The sequence below is a fragment of the Acipenser ruthenus genome, chromosome 6 (assembly GCF_902713425.1).
Source record: "Acipenser ruthenus chromosome 6, fAciRut3.2 maternal haplotype, whole genome shotgun sequence".
NCBI lineage: Eukaryota > Metazoa > Chordata > Actinopteri > Acipenseriformes > Acipenseridae > Acipenser > Acipenser ruthenus.
Genome location: NC_081194.1, coordinates 50,143,703 through 50,168,439, shown reverse-complemented (window position 1 = coordinate 50,168,439; position 24,737 = coordinate 50,143,703). Strand labels below are relative to the sequence as shown.

Here is a 24,737-nt window from a genome sequence, read left to right as displayed (position 1 = left end):
GATATGTGTGTGTGTTATTGCAGGCATGAGTTGGGGTGGTCCAGTCTGATTTAGCAGGTAGCACACTGTGAGCACAGTCAAGGACAATCAACATTGTGCTATAAGTGCAATCTTCAGACATTCAAGGTTTTACTGTAAGATTTCCTTATATCCATGAAGGAAGCCAAGCTAAAACATAAACACCCTTTGAATTTTGTCCCTGCAAACAAATCAGACTAGTTGTTGTTTGCATACCATGCTGTTCATTTGTTCAGGATTGGGGAGGGAGGACAGGAATACCTTTATTGCTGCTATTTGTACCTGCCAGCAATGCTCAAATCCATGTCCCTGTAGATATTAATGTCCACTGCAGACTGCTGGCAGTCTGCTTCCAGCTGTGGCAGGCACGGTGCAGTGAATTGCTTTTGAATGTTCTTTACTCAAATAGGCAGTAATTACAAGCTTAAAGAGGTTTAGTGGTCCAGTAAACTACATAATCACCCCTGAATTATCCCAGACTCATCAGTTGCAGTCCAGCAAGCTCAAGTCACTGTTTGCATGCAGTCCTTATTACATAGCAACCTAAGCAGCAGGTGTGGAACAGCAAGCATCCCCCTTAAATACAGCTTTCTGATGGGGACAATGATCCCTACTGAGATATGCTACTCCCAAAGTAGTTTAACTGGGAAAATGAACACACTTAAGGGCAAGTGTCGGCTTGCACGGCCCCAGCTAACATGGGGGGAAGCTTGTGTGAGTTTGACATTGTTCTCCGCTGGCTGGACTGAACATTGGTGCACTCTTTTTTATGAGGAGGAAAGCATTTTTTTTTCCATTACCACCTGCTTGAAATTGCTGCTTTTCACAGCATTAATTCCTATACAAAGCAGTGCTCTGGTGGAACTTGTATAATGATTTGGACGCAGATTTAATTTAAAATGCTTCTCTCTAATGGAACTTGTACCCAAACAGGGATGAAGTGCCTTATCAATCGGTTAGTACTTTAGCCAGCCCAAAATGTATTTTTGGTTAGAAGTTTGTTATCTTGGAATAGCAAGCCCAGCGATTCTGTTTAATCTGCACCTCCTGAATGTGGTTTAGTGGTCAGTGCTTTACACATTTCTCTTCATGTGTGAGGCTTTTACCTTTTAGTTAAATGGTTGGAGGTCTGTAGAATTAAGAGTGACTTCTTTTGGTGCATACCTGGCACGAGTAACAGTGAACTGAATTGTGAGCCACTTTGCCATGATAATCGACGTCATTGTTTATATTAAGCTTATATTTAGCAATAACAATATTTTAACTTTTTCTTTGCTACATTATTATTATTTTATTCATGCTTATCGCTGTCATGAATAAGGCGCAACAATTGTGGTGCTCTAATAAACTTTTAGATGTATTCTGATGTTTCCATAGAACTTGTTTCTTGCATAATATTCCCTCAGTGCTTATACTTAAATTACGTTTGCAAACCAAGTGAAGTTACATGATGTATTCTGTGCCCACAGGCTAAGTTCCTGTACTTCCATTGAAAATCAACAAAACAGGGATGTAAATTGGACAGATTAATTAATGTAGCAAAGACAGCTTTTTTTTTTTTTTTTTCAGAGTCTGATGCTGTTGCACAGCTACCTGGTCTAAGTAAAAATAGTTACAGTCATGCTTGTTCTTTTAATGACTAGATTTACAATGGTATAGAAGTTCTAAATCATTAGGGAACTACATTTGTTTCTAAATGAACTTCTTTACGTACAAGAAAAAAAATGTATTTTGCTTTGTGCACAGTGAGGTTGCAAAGTTGTATGTGTTCTGTCTGAAAGCAGGAATAACATGTGTAGGAGTTTAAGCTAAAGTTGTGTTTATTTAGGAGTCATACCAAAAAGGATAGATTTTTCTTGGTGGGGGTGGGGGTATTGATAGTAGATGCCAGCCAAAAGGTTTATGGCTGATGCCAATAGCAATCCTTGGGGGCCAACAGGATTATATGTGGATTAAGGATGAGAAATAGTAAGGTGAAAGCATAAAACTTGACAGAAACATTTCAGTGCATGGAAGCAAAACTGCAATCTGGAAGCATTAATTTTTGAGTTCACAAAAGTTAGACAGGACTTAAATAAAGCAATGCGTACAGCCCATCTGTGTGGAATGAGATTGTGTAATAGGGAGCCAGAACAAAGGAACAAAGAAGGTCAGGAGGAAACATTTTGTTTTACTGGAAAATATTTCAAGAGTTAAATTAGGCTGCATGGAAACCTGTTATGCTGCTTTTTAATTTTAAACTTGTCTTTGATCAGTAGTGAAGTTATACATGGCCCCCTCATTGGAAGGCAGAAGCCATAAAACTAGGCTTAGAACAGACAAAGAACAATTGCTTATTGGGGAAGCTTCTTAAATTCTCTTCCACTGGTATTCATTAACTGTGTGATTGTAACAGAGAATGAGTGTATGTGTACAATTTTTGTACCCCCCCCCCATATATCCTCCATCTTTGCATTCCTCAAGTGTATCGGCCTGTGCTGATAAAAATTCAAGCTGTGTATACGCCATGCACCACTTTTGTAATGCTAATCCATTGTGGTAAGTGAATCTTTGATCATATTCAGCCAGGGGGGGAGAAAGAAAGCTCATTTAATAGCATTTTTTATATATTTTTTTAATTGAAAAAGCTAGCAGTTAAGTAGTTAAACGTAACAAAAGTGTATAAGGCACTTTTTTTAGGGAGGATCTGTTCATTACATACCAGAGTTTAGCTCAAGGTCAGCTTATATTAATGCATTCAACTTTGCCGTGGAGGAGGAGAGATGGAGGAAAAGGGATAAAAGGACTTCCGAAATTGTTCTCCCAACACATTCAGCCAAGTAGCAGAACATTGCCTTGATAAGGGCTATGTTGGAGATTTGCCAAGGCTCCTCCTGCTAATTTTTTTTGCACTGCCTTGTTTCCAAACCCTTTTAAAGTATAACCCATCAATAAATATACTCTTGATTTTTTTCCTTTAGTTTTTTTTCCCCCCCATTTTTTTTTTTTTTTTTCTCAGAAAAGGCATCTACCGGCGTAGCTTTGTTAACTATGGTTCTCCTGTCCAATCCACATTAAATTAGTAATCCAGGGGGTTTGACAGTGGAGAAGTGCTGCCTGCCATTATCTCGGCGGCAGGCTCTGCTCAAGATTATTTGGAAATTTTCTGCAGCCGTTACCATGTGTTGTAAGAGAAGGAAGGGCAGCAAGAGAGGGAATGTTATTGATATTGGTTACAAGAGAAGATAAGATAGAAAAAGTGTATCACTGTCCTGGCATCCACAATTGCAGACAGTGGTGGAAACTTTGATGAAAGGAGTACATTTGGACAAGAAGTTTCATTAAGATAGGAGGCGGGACATTTTCCATCTGTGCTTCTGATGCCTTTTGCTTAGCATCAATAGAGCCTGAGAAAACACTTGATCCCAGTTTCATTGCCAAACATATAACAAGATTTGTCTTTGTTGTGACATTTTTAAATGCATTTAATTTAATGGCATAACATTTTGCACAGGAAAGGAATTATTTGCTTCAGTTTTCACTCTGCCGTGTACTTTCTGAGACTGGAAAAGGTGGTAAGGGTTACAATTGGATACATAGTGTCACTATTGGGTATCCATTTGATTTGTGAGAAAGGAACTATAATAGTGTGTATGACATTCTGTATTTTACATGGAAAGTAAACAATACACATGACCTGTTTTAACACAGAAGCATCTGTATATAAGCCTCCAACATAGTAGTTATTAATAACACAAGAACAACCTGCAAGCATTGTGTTTATAGTAATTGCCCTTTGCTTCAAGCAAATTATTCTGTTTTTAATGTATTCATTTTCCTATTTGTACATGCATGTTATCTGTTACTGGATATGCCCCTGTTTTTTCAAAAGCTTGTGTGCTGGTTTAAGTCTGGGAAGCTGGCTTTGCTTTACAGTCTAAAGGTGTTGTTTTATGGGCTGTACTCATCCTTGAGGTGTTAATGTAGATCCAAATGGAGTGGCTTGGAGAGCATGATCACTGCTGCTCCTCCCCCTCCCCCTCCTCCCCCCCCATGAACAGTCTCAGTCTGATTGTAATATTTAAGTGTATTTTTCCATACTAATGCATTTTCTTTCTCCCTCTGGCCTCCTACATATCCTTCCTCAGGTTCCCATCCCGATCGATTGTTTGCAAATAATTAAACTTTTAAGAGATAATGGTATGAGGCCAATACACTCAACAATTTGCAGTGTCCAAATTATCCATTATTGGACAACGGTAAAAGTAACTCTGATGGGCTGAGGCGATTGTGGTTATGATGGGTGTTTGATAAGTGATATAGACGTTAAATATTTAAGCTGTAACTAGCTTGAATTGTGAGAGAGGAGACAGAGAGAGTGAGCGAGTAACCAACTGCAAATGCAAACAATATAGGGGAAATGTTGCTAGACAAAGAAATGGTTATAAATGCCTCGGAAGGGGACTTGCAGTGGTAGGCTGGGCACAGGTTTTATTTTATTTATTGTCTTGGAAAAAACAGCAGCAGCTTTACCTTATCTTTTTCTTATCACTTCTTTGCTATGATGTCTGGCTAGATTTCTAGTGCAGGCCTCACCGAGCCTGTGGGTGGGAAAGTAATAGAACAGTCAATGTTTGTGTAGTAGCATCGCCTACGGCATGTTGGTTCATTGTCAAGTCATGGGGTAGTTTTCCATTTTTTTTTTTTTTTTTTTTTCAAAACTACAATTAATTCTTGGGGCATTTATATTTGACTGTATCATAATTTGAGAAGAGGGCACATTTTTTTGTTGATAAAAGTTAAGATGAAATAACTAATTTCATGAAGTCATAGCTTTCATGTGATGAGAACAATTATATTTGTTCAGAGCCAATAGTCAGAAGTATTAAGTGATCAGATGACTCTTAAGGAAACCCTGCCTTAGGAATGTTGTTTTCTTACATTTTTAAGCAGTTACTTTCCTTACAGTGACTTAATTATTGAAATGGCTAAATTTACCCCAGTACAGTCTTTTGAAAACAAATCCTGAACATTGAAACTGCTACATGGTGACAAGACCTCCATTCCAGTAGCTTGAGGCAGGATTGCAATTATAGTTTACTGCATGAAATTAGACACGGTTTGTTCCAATTACCTAAAATCAGATCACATGAAAATGACAGAGAAGAATGGTAAGATTTTTTTTTTTTTTTTTTTTTTTTAATAAAACTCTAGAGAAAGTGGGGGAAATTATTTGTATTAATAACGATACATACAAATATGCACATTATATAAATGAGAGAAAAAAATGGGGAATTTCCTGTAGTGGGAAATTCTGTTACCTGTGCAATATTTAGCATTTGGTAACCCTGTAGTTGTAGAATTTATAAGCATTGTTTTATGTTTTCCACTGGGACTATTTTGAAGGTAATTTTTACAAAGTTTTCATACTGAATGTTGCATTAAAGTCCAGGTGGGGTGGCACTAGGGTGGCACTTTTGCTTACATATAAAGCTTTGGAAAAAATGTAATTTCTCATGTGGCAGTCTTGGTCTATTACTTACTCAATACTGGCATACACAGAATGACAATAAATAAATATATGCATATATTATTGGCTTAATAAGTTGTAAAAAAAAAAATCCAATATCAGTGTGAATTTTTATTTTGGTACCGTGTCTTTGCAGGTTAACCATAAAATAGAGTATAGTTAAATTCAAGACAAAGCTGCCAACTTGGGGAGTGATTCAGTTTCCTGAGTTTTATGTTCTTGCAGCTTAATCCAGTGATGGTTTAGGAGGTAAAGGTTTTATAGTGCGGGATCTCAGACAGCCTCTGTGAAAAACAGCAAGGGGTTGACCACTGATCCATTTCATGAAGAGCGAGGATGAAAATTGTCACCATGAAGCAGTTTATTGCGTTGATGTGGTATGCTATAAAAACAGCTATGAACAACACAAATAAACAGTCCTGTAATGACTTTGCAGGAATTGGCAGTTTTCACAATACAAATGGCATCAATAGAGCTAAATGTTCTTGTGTTATTCACCCAACTCCTGTTAAAATGGCAAATTCTGTAAAGGGAGTACGAGTCCTATATTAATGTCTAAAAATAGATTTTTCTAAATTTGGTGGGCTGTGTTAGGGGGTTAAGAAATCAGTTTTCTGTGTAACTAATTATGAAAACTGTGAAAAGAACGGAACAATATACAGGTGTAACTAATTTATTACATTGTCAAAATGCACATAATATTATAATTCTGGAATTGTTCACTAGGTAGCACTGCAAGGCCATTTTAAACTAATCTTTCGTATTCCATTCTCATTTGTTGCAGCTAAGAAATAAGTCTGTCTAGAATAAATTTGAGTGAGATTGTACAGCCAGTACCCTAATTAATGTAGCTCTTTCTACACTTCACTTAACTTTATAATTGGCTTGCCTTTTGCTGCCATTAATTACATGATTTTATATTCCATTAATGATTCTGGGAAAGAGACACACCTCAGCTTTCACAATAATTAATGACTGCATTGAGACTTCTGAATTGCCAAGATATTTCATACTAATATTTTCTCTTAGCAAATTTCTCAGTTTGTTTTTATTCCCTTATCTTTCAGCACCCTTACCCCTCAGAAGAACAGAAAAAGCAGCTGGCACAAGACACAGGTCTCACTATACTACAAGTGAACAACTGGTAAGTAATTTGGCTTTTGTGTTTACATGCAATCAATACGCCAGCCTCTGGCAACCTGTAGCTAATGATTTGAATGAATACAACACACCTTCATTTACTGTCAGCTCTCCCTTGAAATCAATTATTCTAGAGGGGATATTGCCTGTAGTTTTTTTTTTTTTTTTTTTTTTTTTCCCAGTGATGAAGAATATAAGTTTATATACACAAATATGAATTCCCATCTAATTCCCCCCCACACACACCCTCCCTTCATTGAAATAAAAGCATTGTTTCACTACATTGCCTGTCAAAATGATCACTTGAAAATAAATTATAAAACCTCCTAACAAGGCATAAAACCTCCTAACAAGGCATGTTTTGTTATATAGTGTGACACTGTAATACATTCAAGTTGCAAATACTTATGCCACTGACGGCCTTATTGGAAAAGGATATTGAAACCCAACACCAGATATAACTGTGTGTATCTAATTAATTGCCTACATTCTGCAGTTAAATGTTTACGGTGGGAAACTCTATTCTCTTTGATGTGAAATAGCTGAAAATGGCCAAAGCAAGCCGAAACTTCCAGTAGAAGGTTCCCAGCGTTGAGCTTTTTCATTCAATAAGTGTCAGAGATTAATATTGCTAAGGCTCTGATTACATGGCCTAATCCATTTTGGCAAATAAATTGGGCCTTGATATATGCATCACCTGCATTAACAAACACTGCTAGGATATAGAGACTAGGGGCCAATGGGACGGATTTCAGATATATTAAACCCCATTACAGAAAATGTAATTTCTGTCAACATAATCCCATGTATTGTTCAATTTAGTACCTTGGAGATGACTAGCTGCTTACAATATATTTGCCTTTGGAGGATTAATTTACAAAGTGCACTATCTGTTGGACACAGGCAGACTGACATAAGGGAAGCTTGTTGGGGTTATCAATTTCTATGACCTTACAGCAACCCATGGGAGATCAATTTTTCAGCTGTGTTAGACAGGGGTCTGAAGTCAGTATATAGCGAGCCATATTATCCCTCTTTTTTAAAATGATTTCAGTGCTTCAGTGTGAACATGATCAAGGCACTGCAAGCCTACAGTGATGTGGTGTCAATGAATATATAGTATAATCTAGGGGGTATGAGCTATTAAACCTACATGCAGGGATCTTTGTGCCTCTAGTTATTTTTGTTAAAAAAAAACAAAAAAAAAACACCTTTCCAGCTACAATCCAGTGTGGATTTATGGCAAAATCCCTAAAATTGGTGCCCCCCAAGCAATGCAAAAAAATGTCAGTTGTTCTTCATAATAAAACCAAAAAAAGAACAAACCAATTTTTTCTACACTGAAGGACAAAAAGCTTATTATTACATTACTGAAAGATAGTTGAGATTGCCTTAGGCATTTCCATAAGCTTTCTGCTACCAAACTTCCTGTAAACTCTGTGACTCTGTTGACCTGCGAGAGGCCTCCCTAAATAAAGTAAATCCTTTTTTTTTCAGGTGTTTAATCCATACCTGACGCCAGGCTTCTTTGTTTAAACATATAGCTAGTAAAACGTTCCATTTTTTATTTTGTTATTTGAGGTCTTGTGTCTTAAAATTGCAGCTTCCTGCCAACTCTTAGTCGCTTGAGGGAATAACACACAAATCATTTTTAAACTTCTGGATAAATTCATTTATTTAGGGTGCTTGCTGTGTAAATGTTTCCTAAAAAAAAAACTCAGCAGAGCCCCAGCCTCTTTCTCCAGTCTCCCAAACGTGTTAACACATGTACATTTTTTATTATTAATGATGAGGCCCTGTAAATCACTGCTGCTGAGATTAAATAAAAATGCTAAAGGGTAGACGGGCTGCAGATCATTCATAAATTATAGGCAGCAACACACCGTGAGGGAATACATGAAATGTGTATAAAAAAACACAAATGCATGTCGTGTAGCCCAGTAGTCGGCCTGCTGTAGGGAGGAGAGACCAGCTTGAGGTGGGGCCTGCTGGCCAGCTTTTCAGAGGCGATGAGTAAAAGGAGCATAAAATGATGGGAATGAGAGGGAGAGTCTAGCATGAAATTTCATTTCACTAAATGTTTGATCTGGCAAACTGCTCCCAGGTACTTGTTCCAGGTTATGTCCCTGTCAAAGGAAAGCCGGCTATTGAAAAGCGTGAACTAAATTGTATTTTCGCTTATATCTAATCACACTTGATAAAAATGTTTTGCACTGTATACATACACCTTTTATTTGGCTTCAGCTATCAAGTATTTACAGAGGTTGGCAGCAGTTGATGCTCATTTGTGTACTGTAGTTTTTCTTTCAGAGTGCAAATAATCCAGCACATACATAGTCTTACTAAACGGGGTGTAGGTTTACTAACATGGTAGCAAAGTTAAGTGTATTCATTGTTTATAGTTCTGCTCTTGAAAGGGCTTTTGGAATCATTAGGAATTTGGTGTGGTGGTGTTTGCCTTTGATCATGTTCATTGAGAAGGTCAGTTTCTTTTTTTCCCCCCTTTCTTCTCAGCAGAAAATCACATGAATACAATGTGGCAGTCATGACCGCAATGCTAACAGTCAGACCCAGAAACACTGTGTCAAGATCTTTCAACACCTTTATTAAAAAAAAAAAAAAGTTTCTTTTTTTCTATTCATTTTTTTTATTGATACAAACACAGAACAGAACAGCTGAATCAGTGGTTATGCAAAACACAAAGCATTCCTCCCAATTAAAATTGTACAGTTTTATTTTATACTACCAATTCTGGCATCTGAAATAATCTGTTCTTCCAAACTAAGTACAGCACAATTTAATATTCCCACATAGCAAAACAAAACCTTGCAATGCATTTATCAGAGCTGTATTTTTTTTTTTTTACTGTGCTCTCATCTAAATATTACAGATCTCTAATCCAAGTAATTATGTAGCAACTGGGGTTTCTTTGATCAGTGCTGCTGCTCCAGATAAAAAGTCAATTCCTCAAAACACGTCATTGGATTTGGCTGATGAAGTGGGCTGGCCTTGGCCTTTTCTGTTAGAAAAAAAGAAAAATCTCAGTTCACTCCTATTTAGCTATAGCTAACAGGTGATATGGATGCCATCCTTAAAGTGCTTGGCAGGATAAATCTATGCTTGGCACCCTGTAAACACAATATTATGGCAGTAAATAGAGATTCAACTACTGTTCAATTGGACCTCTGACAACACAAGAGACTGTAGCAATATAATAAACAAATAAAACAGAACATTTTTGTGTAACTAAATGCAAATAGAGGCGCTTGTTTTGCTATGAAAGCAAACGCATTAAGAGACACTCCTCAATACGCAAGTGATCAAAAATCAATTGGGGGTCATCGGGTTTCACGTATTGTCCATCCTTTTCTTCCTGAAGTAATTTAATAATACTTTAAAAGATGGTGTTTAAACATCAACGCTAGATGGTTTTGTCAATAAGGCTGCTTTTATGAATGTCTTAAAAGCAAGAAAAGCAGTTTTGAGAAAATTCTTAGCTAAGTGTGTTTCCTTTTCTGTACTTGTCAGTCTAAACCCAGGAATGACAATACAAATACCAATTACTGGAGATTTAAATAGCTTGTTTTTTTGACTGCATATTCTATTTGCAAAGCATCAGGGGCTTGAAAATAGTAAGGAATTAAAGTTGATTGCATCTGAAATTTTGCTTAAATTTAGAAAGTAAAATTACAATTTTAGTTTTATTTCAATTTACCTGCTTTTAGTGTCTGTAATTTTATGAGAGAAAAAATAAATACAAAATTCATTAATAAGGTTATTTGGGTGCTTTGACACCAGCAAACTTTTTTGTTGTTCATGTTCCACAGCAGATCTCAGATGTCTGACAGGTGTGTTTTGGAGTCACTTTGAGTCTAACCACTTGCCCTGCAGCACCCATTCCATTCCCTCTCAGTGAATGTTTTAGTTGCATGAAAACTATCATATTTTTAAAGACAAAATACACTCCAACCCTGGGGATATGGGGGAACAATAGGGATATTGATACAAAGAACAATGGGACAGCTTTTGTGTTCAAGAAATGTAGCATTTTATTACAAAAAAAGAACATCAGCGAAAATCCATAAGTAGCTTATAGTTCTTTTTACAAGTCTGGTTTTGGTCTGTTCTTGTCCATGTTTCTTGGAGTGTTTGCACACAATTTGCCTCTCTGGTATTTAATGCTTGCACAGACCTGATCTCCACCTATATTGTGTCAACAACTTCTGAGCAGCAGTGTGGTGTTTCTTCACCGTTCAGAGCTGCAGAGACCTGTGCCCATGGAGACCACTTCTGTCACTTACATCATAAACCTGCTACAGGCAGAGCCTACATTAAACAGCCGCCATTTTTGTGAGCTTTGAAAAAAAATAGAAAAGGTATAAAAACATTAAAATGGGGCAAATGTTGCCTCCTTGTTGGATCAAGCAATTAAAAAAAAAATAGTAGAGCCAGAGGCACATAATGAAAATGCTGTGAAGGGGTTCAGTCTTTAAATTGTGTAAGTACTTCTTGTGGATTAATCAAGGATTAGGATACTGACATAAAAGCAGAATTGCTTAAATAGGTAAGCGATTTGTTTGGAGAACAACTTTATCCTTGATTAGCAATCACTGAGTGGTGCTCTTGATAAAACAGTACTATTCTTAAATTAAGTGGAGGCTGCTTGTTAATTGTATACTTTTATACATAAGTGCCTTTGATTTATGGGGTCTTGGTACTTCAGGAAAATGAATGTTTAATTAAACGAGAGTTGTAACAGGCCATTCTGTAAGTTATTTGTTCACCCTATTCGTGCAGTATGGCACTTTAAAATAAACTGACCACATTTGGCAATTACCAAAGTAGGAATTTTTCTATTAAATGAAATTTGTCTTCATGGAGAACCTTTTTCTTCATGGAGGATAAAAAGTAGTATTGTCAAACTGTTGACTTCAAGGGGAATTAAGCTTAGAAGCACTATAGTCCTGTCATCCTTTAACTTGATGGAAACACTAATTATGATTATAAAGTAGGATAAGAAGTGAAACTGTTCAAGTATTGTATATAATAATATGCCAAAGTGGGCTATTCCGCCTTTGACATCCAGTAATCTTTATGCAGGCCTGTAAGTCTGTATACAGTGAAGGGCCTCAAAAGTGTCTAAGCTTTGGCTTCCAAATTTGGTCAAATACAAAAACAAATGCCATATTTGAATAAAGCCTATTCTGTCGTACTGTGTAAAATAACAGTTAGCCAGTTGCTGGTGTCTGCCCAAAGTCTGTGTTTATCTTCAGTTGTCCAACACTAAGCAATCTGACTATGTTAAAAAGATGCTGTGCACTGGGGCCTGTGTCTTACTTGTACTGTACAGATGAAGGTTAAATAGTTTTGGAAACCCTGTGCCAAGTAGAAAAAAAGAGGGACTGTCAGTGGCTTGAATCTGAAATGATCCAGAAGAAGCAGAAACGCTTCATTAGAAGAATTATAAAAATAAGATGTTACAAAAAATGTAAGAAAAAAACTACATAGCCACCCAATGGCGTTAATCAGGCTCTAGAGCAGTTTTGTTTGCCTTCCAATCAGAGGCCTATTTAGACGCACACTGCATGTGTGTAGTGTAATGTGTGTGTGTGTGTGTGTGTGTACATAGTGGACGGTCATCCAGGCATTTACTTTTTTAATGTGTTACACTTTGCAGGGCCCTGTACACAGCCAACTCTTTGACACATGTTCCCCTTCCTTCAAAGGGGGTAAAATTGAGCCTACTGATTTCTATGACTGATGGCCTTGCTGCGCTTTGAGAAATTTCCAATATTATGTTTCTGAAGTGGGCAGAGAGCAGGGCCTGTGCCCTCTTTCCAGCTTTTACAGATGATGTATTGCAGCCCTGGTCTGTCTTCATCTTGAAGGAGGAGAACTAAACTGAGTAATGTTTGCCAAACATGACTTCATATGAATTGACTGAACTACAGTAACTTATTTTTGTATTCCGAAGTACTCTACTTTAAGGCCTCATTTCAGTAAATGTAGCAAGCAAGACTCAATTTGATTTATCCAGCTGCAGTTAATATGCCATAATAGCATAATGTAAACATTTTAAAACAGGGAGAAAAGCATACAAAACATAAAATATATAAATATATGGTGCCGCTAAAATCTATTTTACAGTGGGAAAATGATTATGTATTTACATTTTAACTCTTTCAGTCCTGAATTATGTTTGTCGAGCTGAAGAATGTGAAATTAAGTTACATAATTCATAAAGGGACTCACCAAGCTTTTTTTTCATATATTTTGGTCGATGGGACTTTAAAGACCCGCCACTACTTTAAGAACTCTAAACAGCGCTAAGATAAGACCTTGACGTCCTGCCGAGCTGCAAGGGTTACAATGTATTTATTATTATTTAATTGTTTTCAAACAAAATAATATTTTCTTGAGATTTTTGTTGTAACCTTTGGCAAGTGATTTGTATAGGACTGAAGTCTGAAGACATAGGTGTTAAATGACAGGCTGTATATTAATTCAGGAGATGCAAAAGTCATTGTTTCATTTTGAGCAATGCGGCTTGTTTTTACAAAGTGTTGCAGAGGCCCCTAGATGATCTGGTAACTCTGTAAAATTAACTTTAGGAGTTCAGAAATCTTCTAATGGGAATGTTTGACTTTGGTGACTTGAACTATGGGGGGTTGAGAGGTAATAGCCTCCTACTGTGAAATAACAGTTCTTAATGCAGCCAAAGGGATTTGGGTGGCCTTTTGTTGTTTTTACCAAAATCCCCTTTTGATTTCACTGTTTTCTTTAGCTATCAAGATATACAAGAAAATGTTAAAGGTGATGTCCATATTGTGTTTAGGGATTAGAGAAAACTGTAGATTATGATCAGTTGTGACAGAGAGGGAAATATCTTGATGTATCAAAAGAATAGGACAGGTGCTGGAAATTGAAGACAAGGCCATTTACTTGCTTATATATTTAAACTATATTTAGACAGGAAAATACATTGAAATGTGGTATTTTGTTTAAAACTGCTGTGCAAAGCTTAACAATTTTAATGAACACATGACACTTTTAAAAGACTGTGTAACTGTGTAAGTAATCTGTGTCAAAAACAACTAAATAAATGAAACTGAAAGTTCATAATGGTCTTTTATTTTACTCCAAACATTAATAGATTTTCTTCCTTGTGATTTCCTCCTGATTGCTTAACATTTAAACTTGTGGTACAGTAGACAAAACAAAAATCATAATGTAAATTGGACACACCATACAAAAGGAGGTTAGAGAGTCTTTATTAAAGAAATCATCATTGCCAAACAGTATGGATACAGCAAAGAATTTGATACCAGTTCCAAATGTGTTGTCTTACATAGCTTTCTGTTACTGTATTCTGTAAAGTATCCACATATCATTCAATACTGTCAAATTACTTTCAGGATATACAACATCATTACTTCTTAATTTTAACCCACTTAAAATGCTATGCAACTATGTGGCCACAAAATGCAAAAGTAACAAAGACTTCACTAAGACACCAATACTGAATTATTTTGTATTTATAAAACACGTGTCGCTGTAATCATAAACTCTAGGCTTTCTCTAGACAGGCTTTGTGACTCGTATGGTAGTTGTTAACAGTGTATGTGGTGTATCAGTGTACAGTACGGTCTTGTAGGCCACTCATACCCATTCCAATGCAGAGCATTTAGTTTGAGCTGATTAAAATGGTGAAGGAGTGAGGGGAGGCGGGAGGTGTGGGGGGTGTAAATGGAAATTTCGCAGCAAACAGCTGGACCAGTTTATTTAAACAGATACAGGGTTTAGGAGATGACCTCAGATTGACACTGTAGGGGGAGGAGCAAAAATGAAATTGTATTACTTTGAACAGAGAGAAGAAGCTCTTTTTTATTAATTCTCCCTACAGGCATGGCAACATGTGGTTGAATTGTAGAATATCTAATTAATTAAGAATATATAGGCTAGGCTAAGAAACAGATCAGTATAAAGTGCCTTTTGGAAAGGGGTGCTCTTGCTCAGTGAGGAGCCGATTTGCATTGACTATCGTTGAAAGCTTTGATTGACTGCATTTTCTTCGTAGTTCAAATGACTTGGCGAATGCTAGGCAAAATGAGGAGCTGCTTCATATTATTATTGTGCTTTGTACATTTTAAATGCCTGGAGTCTAAATATTTTGTGATATCAGTTGTCAATGACAAACTTAAAGGAGTGGTAATGAAGGCTGTAAAATCAGTTCCTTATTTGTACTAGCTATATTATCACTGGTCTCCCCTTTATTTGGTTGAAGGTGGTGATTTATCAATAGTGTTGTTTCTTTAAGTGAAGAATCAAAAGATTCTGAGCACAATACATTTAATACAGCTGTCCTTTGGTTACCACTTCCTAGAGAAGGTTTGGAAAGTTATTCAAAAGTTATAATTGAAGTGGGTAGCAGTACAGTATCGATGTTTGCTGAAAATTCCCCACAGTTGCAGGTACAGAAAGAAGTGTTTAGTCCACAGGAAACCTCTGCTTCCAAAGGTATCCTGCTATGAGAGGAATGTAGGAAAGCCCAGTATGTCTTGGTAGTATGTGCATTTATATGTGTGTGCTTTATATTCTGCATATGTGGGAGGCTGGATTGTGAGTTTGCACTGATGAACTGTGCTTGCAAGATTAGATGCTTCATATGCATTTAGATAGGCACATTGAAAGTAACCTTTGTTATCTTCAATCCAGATCTTTCCAGTGATATTTATTAAATTATTCCCTAATTTGTCACGCAACAAAGGCAGTTAATGAAAAAACAGATATTTCCTTTTAATTGCCTATTCACATGGTGTTTGTGGTACACCTGTGCGTATAATGTGGAGCATTAAGCGGCCAGCTCAGCAAGCAAGATTGCAGTCAGTTAGGAACAGGACAATGCTTTAATAAAACGTCAAAAAGTAACAATGCATTTTAAAGAATAGTGGCTGAAAAAGAGAAATGAGGCAATTCTTTGTTTTTTTTATTTCCTTGACATTGTCTTTATTCTTTTTTTATTTTCTTTTAAGAACTTTTTCATGTATTTAATAGTCCCCTGTTGTCAACAGTCTGCAGAATAGTTATGCTCATTGTGTCAAAAGAGATGAAGAAACTGAACAGAGCATAAACATGATCCTTGAGTGAGAAAGGTCAGGAAACGGTGAAGTTTTACCCTAATGGAGGATGCAGCTTTAGTTTATTGCATGGGTTTCTACTCCCTTTGACCATCTTCTGAACACTCAGTTATGTGGTGTGTGCTTGACTCAAAGAACAGAGTGCAACCCTATATATCTCCAAAGCCTTTTTTATTGTGCATAACTTGTCCTTTGTTTTTGGTGGTGCATCTGGTCTCAGATATGTTAAAGAATCCCCCAAAAGATTTTTGATTCCATTTTGTAGGCCTGGCTGGTTCCACGATAAAATCCAAACTGGAGAGGTCATGAGCTATACAGCACTGACCTCCGGTTGACCTCAGACTTACATGGAGTCAAAAACCGAGAAAGCAATAAATGCTTTGCTCTGGTGATAAAACTCCAGACATTCCCTCATCTGATGGTGTACTGCCATCGCAGTCCATTTTTTTTGTAACAGTGGGCATTAAAATGGAAAAAGGATTGTAAAGAAAGGGGTAAAGAAGAGGGTTGGTATAACTGTAATGTAAACACTAGACAAAAGATAAATACTTCACTAATTAGGCGAGCCAGCAGATGCCCATATGAACATCTTTCTTTGTCCGTCCATACCATTTCCCCCTCCGCCCCCACCTTCCCCCACTCTTTAGCCTGAAAAGAGTAGCGTGGCTATTGTTTCCTGAAGTCTACAGATGCCCTGTTCAAAAGACGAATTGGAAATATCCAACTGTGGTAAAAGCGGGAGGACATAAATCAAGTCAGAAACCCTGAGCTTGCACTACCAAAAGGTCATGAGAGGTTGCAGAATTGTTTTAGAGGTTTTTAGACTGAGCAAGACCAGAATGGCCTAATGGTAATGGGAGAAAGGTGGTGGAGTTTTAGGGGGAGGAGAGAAGAACCTATAAAACACTAAGGCAAAAGCATATATATAACAAATGACAGCATTTTCTTTTGTTTTTCCATTTTTTCAGGTTCATTAATGCAAGGAGAAGAATAGTTCAACCCATGATAGACCAGTCAAATCGAGCAGGCAAGTCCCCAATAGTAACTGTATTCAAGTCTCGCAGGCGAAAACCATCCTCAAGCCATTCACCGGGAGGTCCGTTACCTGGTAAATACACTGCCAATGGAGGCTGGGAGTGACTGACAACTAAAATAAAATAAAATAATAACAACACTAATCATTTTAACTTTTCGAGGAAAGTGTTATAAATAAAGAACCAATAAATGAATTTAAACTCAGAATTTAAAAAAAAAAAAAAAAACATAAATGCGACTTTTATGAGTTTTCCTTCCCAGCTTTTACTCTCTGCTACTATGACCACTCCCTGGTGCATGGCTTGGTGTGGAACTGCTGTAAACTTTATTACCTGTCATAAGGGCAAAGGGGTCAGCGTTGCTTTTGTGACTCAGTAAAGTTCAAAGGCATTCACTGAGGTAGAGCTGTTGTGCTTCAATAACCCAAAGCAGCTTATTTCTCAAGTTAGTTTTTTTTTTTTTTTAAACTGGATGGCTAAAACGTGGATTGCAAGTAAGTAATGTTTCTTTTTTCTAGCTGAAATGTTTTGGGTTTGTGAGCATACTGGTTTTATACTAATTTGATGACTGGGTAACTGGGACCTATAACTGTGTGCAACTTGTAAACAATAACATGATGCTGTTTTAATGACCTTTTTTGCAATCACATGATGCACATAGAAATCAGATTCTGCTCTTCATTGAGCTTTTTGCCTTAAGGGGAGTTTTAGCATGACTAGTTGTTTTCATGGAAAACAGCATAGATAAAAAAATACTATAGTATACTACTATATAGGCTACATTGTTATAGAATGCATGAATCTGTGTGCCGACAATGCAATTAATAGGATCATTGTATTATGTATTTATTTATTTATTGATTGTCAGTACTAAATAATGCTATATTTATTTTCATATGGGAGAAGTCACTGTATTGGGCATGTGGTAAGACAAACAGAGATAAAGACTTTGTCTACTTGATACTGTTTCTCATGGTTTTACAATTGAATATTATGGAATATAACATCTTTATCAATAGTAGGTGGGGGGTACGCTCTAGCCATTCTATTTGTTAAAAGATTAATTGATGTTGAATTTTAATGAGGCAATTATCTAACCGTTGTCCCATTCCCTATTCCAGTAAGTCAAGGAGCACCCTACAATCCAGACGGACAGCCGATGGGAGGTTTTGTCATGGATGGCCAGCAGCACATGGGAATTAGACCACCTGGTATGACTACAATTTATTTAAATCCACGCCCCCCTTAATTTTATTAAATAGGACTGTGTCTTCACCCACACAGGTGCTTCACTTAATCTTGCACTGCATTTACTGTCCTGCCTTGCCTTGCCTGTCTTCTATGCACCAGGTAACTGTGGAGAGCTAACCTACCTGGCCTAATGTTTTCAGGATATACAGAGTTTTACCTCCTGTATCTCCTTCACTTTTTTTCTTAAAGTTGGTCTTTTGGGCTCTTTTGGCTTCTGTCTGTTTGCTCATCTTCTGGCATCTTCTTGAATTTGTATCTCCCTTTTAGGACCTATGAGTGGAATGGGCATGAATATGGGCATGGAGGGGCAATGGCACTACATGTAACCTTCATCTAGTTAACCAAACGCAAAGCAAGGGGGAAGTAAGTACAAACAGGGTCTTTGTTTCTCTGTTATTATTACTACAACTACGGCTACCAAGGGGTTCATATTTTATTTTGTTTTTTTGTGTCATTTTTTTATGTTCTCCCTGCCCATGGCTTCATGCTTGTTCGCTCTTCCTTATTTTCCATTTTTCCTATTTTTTCTTCAGGTGAGAACATTGTTTAAGCTGTGATGTTCAGAGCCATTGCCAAGTACAGTTACTCTGTGTTTTACTATTACATATTACTGACCACATGACAAAACAAGAAGCAGCGGGGTGGGGGTGGGGGGGTGGGGGGTTACTATAGCAACAGACTGATTGGCAAAATGTAAGCAGTCTGCAGCAGTGCAAGGAGAGGAAAGAGCATGTCCCCAAAGTGTCATAAATCTGTCTTACCACAGTTGATGCATGAGTTACATTAATACACTAACCTAGGAGACACCGGCAAAAAGGCAAACGGAGACTGTTTATAGGCAAAATAAACAGCACCATACATTCAAACATATCTGGCATAATTTGAAATGTATTGAAAGGGCCTATAGATCTTTACTTTATTCCTATTTTGTCCGTCCATCATAATAGGATTACTTATGGCATGGGGGAGAAAAAAATAATGCAAAATAGAGGTGTGTGCAGCAGGGTAGGGAGCTTAGCCCAGACTAATAGACTATATCCAAATTAAGTATGCCATCACTAGCAGTGTGACAAATGGATTTGACTTATTCAGTATACAAAAATAGAGATCATTAGTACAGTCTTCGGTGGAAGGCCTAGTGAAGCAAGCTCTGCTAGAATATCCGTTTTTCTACTGTCCCTCAAGTGAAAATATGCATTTTTTTATTTATTTAAATCCATAAAATGATTTCAAAGCCCAATAGAATCAAAACACCATGCCACATATTCCATATACAAAAGACTGCAAGTTATTGTCTATTTTTAACAGCTCTTACTTCAGCGTCATTGTTGTCTTTTAAAATGCTTTAGCAGTATTAATTTGTTCACTGAGTTCTATGATTGGGCTGTATTTGGAATCAAAGATCAGAACGACAGAAATCTCACCAAGCTAGGGAATGCAGCAACCTTATGCTTCATCGTGGAAACTTCCTAGCCTGGCTAATTTAAATATTGTTCCTTTTGTTTCTAGGTCAATTAAATGTAAGTGATGTGTTATATGCTTCATGACCAATTAAATTAATAGGTTATTACAAAAAATGTTATCATCTTATTTGATTAAGGGGCTGAGGGTACATTATATTTTATAAGCAATTTTCATTAGTTCAGAAATGTTCCTTTAGGCTAGATTAAGCAGCTATTTGCTGAGGAGCCTCGAGACCTGAATTGAAGGTGTTTTTAGCAGGCACAGTGCAGCATTACTTAAAACCAAAGCCAATTAAACCTACTTAACAAGAGCGTTATGCTTTCTACCTTTGATGATTATGGAGCTTATAGTGCTCAGAAACAATACACCTGTCAGTTCCTATAAACCATAGCAATCCATGCAGAAGACAGAAAGCAAGGAGGATTATTGTTTTATGACTATATTTTTTTGTTTCTTTCTTCGTTTCTTTTAAAAAAAATAAAAGAGCCAATTTTAAATTATGAACATATTGATCCCCCCCCCCTCGTTTCCAAAAGGACTTAGGTATGCTTTAGTAAGCATGCTTAGTGACCGCGGTTCTCCTTGGCACCATTGGAGGCCTTTGTTTAAGAAATCAACCCTCCAGTTATTAAGCCCAAGTTTGTTAATCTTTTATGGGGTCAAGATCTAATTTTTTTGTCTCAAACTGATGACACAAACGCAGTCTGCTGGTTGACTTTCCATAGCACAGAGGAGAGAGAGAGAGAGAGAGAGAGAGAGAGAGAGAGAGAGAGAGAGAGAGAGAGAGAGAGAGAGAGAGAGAGAGAGAGAGAGAGAGAGAGAGAGAGAGAGAGAGAGAGAGAGAGAGAGAGAGAGAGAGAGAGAGAGAGAGAGAGAGAGAGAGAGAGAGAGAGAGAGAGAGAGAGAGAGAGAGAGAGAGAGAGAGAGAGGTTGAAAGCACTCAGCAATTGATTCAAATGAAAAGCCACTTGGGTGTATTTAAGTTCAGAAAATAATGTGCCATCAATGTTGATGTGTTCCAGACATTTATTTAATTCATGGCTATTCTTTTAAAATAAATCATATCAAATAAAATGTATCATATTTATATGACTGCATCGTTTTAACTGTCATACATTTGTATTTACAAGCATGTCATTTTAATGTTCCTTTTAGCATGATGCATAGTATAAAAACTGAAGGAAGGGTATCCTGTTGTGAGATACCTTACTGATAAAGGTTACATTTTAATACACTAAAGAAACTTGTGTGCTCTGTTAAATGATACTGTGTTTCATAACCTTGCAACACAAAGATCACTATTTTCATTATGTAAACAGTGGCAGTATTTAGACCTTCTCCTGTTTGGATCAATACACATTAAACCTTATATCACTTAGCTACACAGTACATTATTTTTCAATATTGTTTCTTCTTCAAAGGAATATATTACAAATGCATTGGGCTGTTTTCACAAAGTTAGTGGTTTCTATAAGAACAGTCTGTTTCCACTAATATTAAATCTATTTTTATAAATAACAAAATTGATATAAATACACATCTTTCTTATGATAATAATGAGAACTGCTGATCTGTTTCTGTATGTATTATACTAGGAAAGTAGAGCTAGGCAAAATGTTTGAATAGTGTGGCTAAAATCAAGTTTGATTTGTTTACCCTTAAATTCTTTTGGAATTTCTAGTCGCCATATATTGTAGTTGCACAATTAATAATCAAGGACATTTCTACATATCTCTTGCTTCAGCTGGTGCATTGTATAGACACAGATGGTTCCACCCAGAGGTTATATCTGTAGGCTACCATAGGTTTGAATTGAGGGGGGGTATTCAACCTTTCATTTTTTTAGCAGTCAGAAAAGTCTAGTCTTTATGTTCTGTACGTCTCTTAAGAAAAGGCAGGTGTGATTTATTGGACTTATGATAGTCACCTTTCTCTAACTAATGTTTCATATATATTTTCTTGTAGGGCTACAAGGCATGCCAGGTGACTATGTGTCTCACAGTGGTCTGATGGGTATGAGTATGGGACAGCCAAGCTACAACCCTCCCCAGATGCCCCCACGTTCTGCTCAGCTGCACCATGGACCTCCCATGCATTCCTACATTCCTGGACACCCCCATCACCCAGCAATGATGATGCATGGCGGACCACCTCACCCTGGAATGCCAATGTCAGCATCTAGCCCCACAATGCTTAACCCAGGAGAACCAACAATGGGTGGACAAGTCATGGACATTCATGCCCAGTAGCTTAAAGGATTTTTTTTTTTTTTTTGAAAAACAAAAGTGTCTGCAACAAAGATAGCTTTCCTATGTAGACTTAATACAGTGACTAAGGAGCTCTTTTCTTGGCATCAACTTTGGACCAAGGAGAAGCCCCTATTTTTTATTTACTGGGACCCTACAAACAGGAAACACCATAGAAAACAAATGAAAACAGATAATACATATGACTCCTGGGGGACATGTTGAGTACTGTTGTACAATTTACATTGGACTTTTTAGTGAGCCAAGAATTAATTATTGTAAATGCTATCGTACTGTTCTGCATATAATGTTGTTTCTTATAGAATTTTTTTTTTTAAATGATGTGAACTTTTTTCCACACTATGTGTGTGTGTGTCGTTTCCATAGACCATAACCTCCTCCCAAAGCCTCCTTACATTTAAAAATTATGTATAAATATGTCATAAAAAAAAGCCTTCCAGTTAACCTGCAAGTTGCTTATTTGCAGGCGTTTTAGAGCATTAAAATAACTATATCAGACGGAAGACTTGACCCATCCCAGGATTTCAACCATGCTCTCTCTCTGACTAGACTTGGGCTTGAATTTGCATGTCTAAGATTCGGCCATGATTAATCAGCTGTTACAGGCAGCGTCTTAAGGAGACTGGTAGGAGGGAGCATGGAAACCAAAAGGTGTTGCATCAGAACATTCATGTTCCCGTAGCAACCCTGTGCAACAAGAAGCCACCAAATGTGTTTTCTGATGCAATCCAAATACAATAATAATAATAATAATAATAATAATAATAATAATAATAATAATAATATGGACTGAGAAAGATTTTCTTTTTGATTATGTTCACTTTATTTCTGAGCAGGACATCAGTCATGTGTGTTTCCTTTCCATGGTCCCATCTTGAATATTTTATGTATACATTGTAAATAAATAATAATAAAAAAAAATTGTGCAAAAAGGACTGGAAATAATTAACTGTATTATTACAACTTATTTTGTAAAAGTAGCAGTTTGGTATGACTTGGCATGCATAAAGAATTCACTAAATGGGATAGAGCTTATACCTTTGTTGTGGTTTAAAAAATACTTGTGGATAGCTTTCTGATCAAGAAACCAAGGATTTAATAACAATTAATAATGATCTTCGCACACTGAGTCTTAGTTTTCTGATTAAAACAGTTTGGACTGTATAATAACAACAGAGCCCAGATGTAGTAGTTTAACTGTGTGCGGTAATGAAATCTGAACATAAAATTTAAAAAATATTTTTGTCATGCTGATTGCACTGGTTAAGAAATGCCTTCATTTGTACAGTTTTGAAAGGGATTACAGTGACAGTGACATATGTGACAGAATAAAATGTGAATGTGTTAGTGATCATACATTTGATTAGGTCAGTTGACATTTAAGAAGTTATCAAATAGTGAATATATGTTATATTGTTTTTTTTCTCAGTACAAGATTGGTTAAACAAGATTAATTGTACAACCCTTTTATTTGTGTGCCATTCATTTTAGCAATTTTTGTTATGTTCATTTAATTGCTAACTGAATCGCTGCTATTGCACCTGTACAGCATACTACACAATGCAACATTTTTATTGTTTGTCCTTTAGAGTTAAAATTTATGGCATCTAATTTCCGATTTCTCCCAGAGGTTGTAGAAATATTCAGCAAGCATTTGGAAACTGTTAAGTTTTTTATATGTACTGTACATACATGTATATCTGTTTCTTGCACAATACTACAACACAGGGTCAGGTGTTTTTTATTTTTTTTTATCAAATACACATGGTTTAAACATTGCTTAAATCATTATTTAATCACATAGCTAGTAGACTAAAATCATTGTGGGAGTATTTTTTAAATACCCACATGCAGATTATCTCACTTTAAGAAGACATATCATTGGCAATAAAAGTTGTCCAGCACCTTAAGCAAAACATGTTTGATGACCTGTGTTCCTCTAGTCTAGTGCAAAAAGTGGTGTGTTTAATGTCATTGTAGCAATTGCTGTTGGGAGTGAAAAGGGGTAGGGCATTGAGTGACTTGATTGTTAGTTCTCCCAGCTGGGCCTCCCGATATGTAGGAGAAGGAGGAGGAGTTTGTGGGGATCTGGGGTTTGTACAGCCTGCCTATTTATAGTTACTGATGAACATGCATGCATGGTGGTATCAACACCCTGCAAAACTCCCAATAATTCAACCTAATGAAATGGAAGTGTAGAGAAACGTTAATAGCTGAAGGTGTTTTTACGTTTGTTTGTTTTTTAATAATCAAGTACTTTATCAAAAAGTCTACTGTTCGGTTTTTGAAATTTTGTTGGCCTCTCTAACTTGGAAACATGCTGTTTTCTGTATCTTCCTGCATAGAGAAATGGCAAATAATGAATAATCAGATATAGCATCTCAATAAAAATGTATTTCTTAACAAGGCATGATCTTCATGACAGCAGTTGAGTAAAAACACAAACATTATACCCTCCTTCATTGCAGGTCGGGTTGTGTATTTTGTAAAGCATAAAACCTGGTTTAATGCTAATGTGTCATTGTGCTTTTGTGCAGTTTCCCCCATGCTAAAACAAAGAAACATTTGTTGCTGTAGGCCTACATATCACCGGCCTGGTGCAAGAACATTGCAGCTAACACAATATGTTTGAGATTATATATATATATATATATATATATATATATATATATATATATATATATATATATATATATATATATATATATATATATATAAACATGATTAGGTCGTCAGATACTTCATTATTTTGACGACTGTTGCATTTTCTTGCCCTCAGCCAGTGATATAAAGTTTACAATAAATATGATATACAAAGTAATCTTTAAACTCTACACTTCGTTGGTTATTGGCTATTTATTTTGTATTTGTAATGAGCAACAAATGTGTGAATTCTGTTGGAATTTGCAGGAAGTGG

At 36.6% G+C, this 24,737-nt stretch overlaps 1 protein-coding gene across 2 annotated transcripts in view; it reads left to right on the top strand.

Annotated features, from left to right (window-relative positions):
- Positions 1 to 24,334, top strand: part of LOC117411041 (homeobox protein Meis1) — a 70,534-nt gene extending 46,200 nt beyond the window's left edge. The window contains exons 9-13 of one of the 2 annotated variants that reach the window (XM_034018068.3): positions 6,595 to 6,671; positions 16,773 to 16,831; positions 17,960 to 18,049; positions 18,357 to 18,452; positions 21,519 to 21,658. In XM_034018068.3, coding sequence (XP_033873959.1) covers positions 6,595 to 6,671; positions 16,773 to 16,831; positions 17,960 to 18,049; positions 18,357 to 18,415 — 285 coding nt within the window. In that variant the 3' untranslated portion in view covers positions 18,416 to 18,452; positions 21,519 to 21,658. Of the gene's footprint in view, positions 1 to 6,594; positions 6,672 to 16,772; positions 16,832 to 17,959; positions 18,050 to 18,356; positions 18,453 to 21,518 lie in introns of both variants that reach the window. The other variant, XM_034018066.3, reaches the window with a different exon arrangement.
- The last annotated feature ends 403 nt before the right edge of the window (positions 24,335 to 24,737 follow it).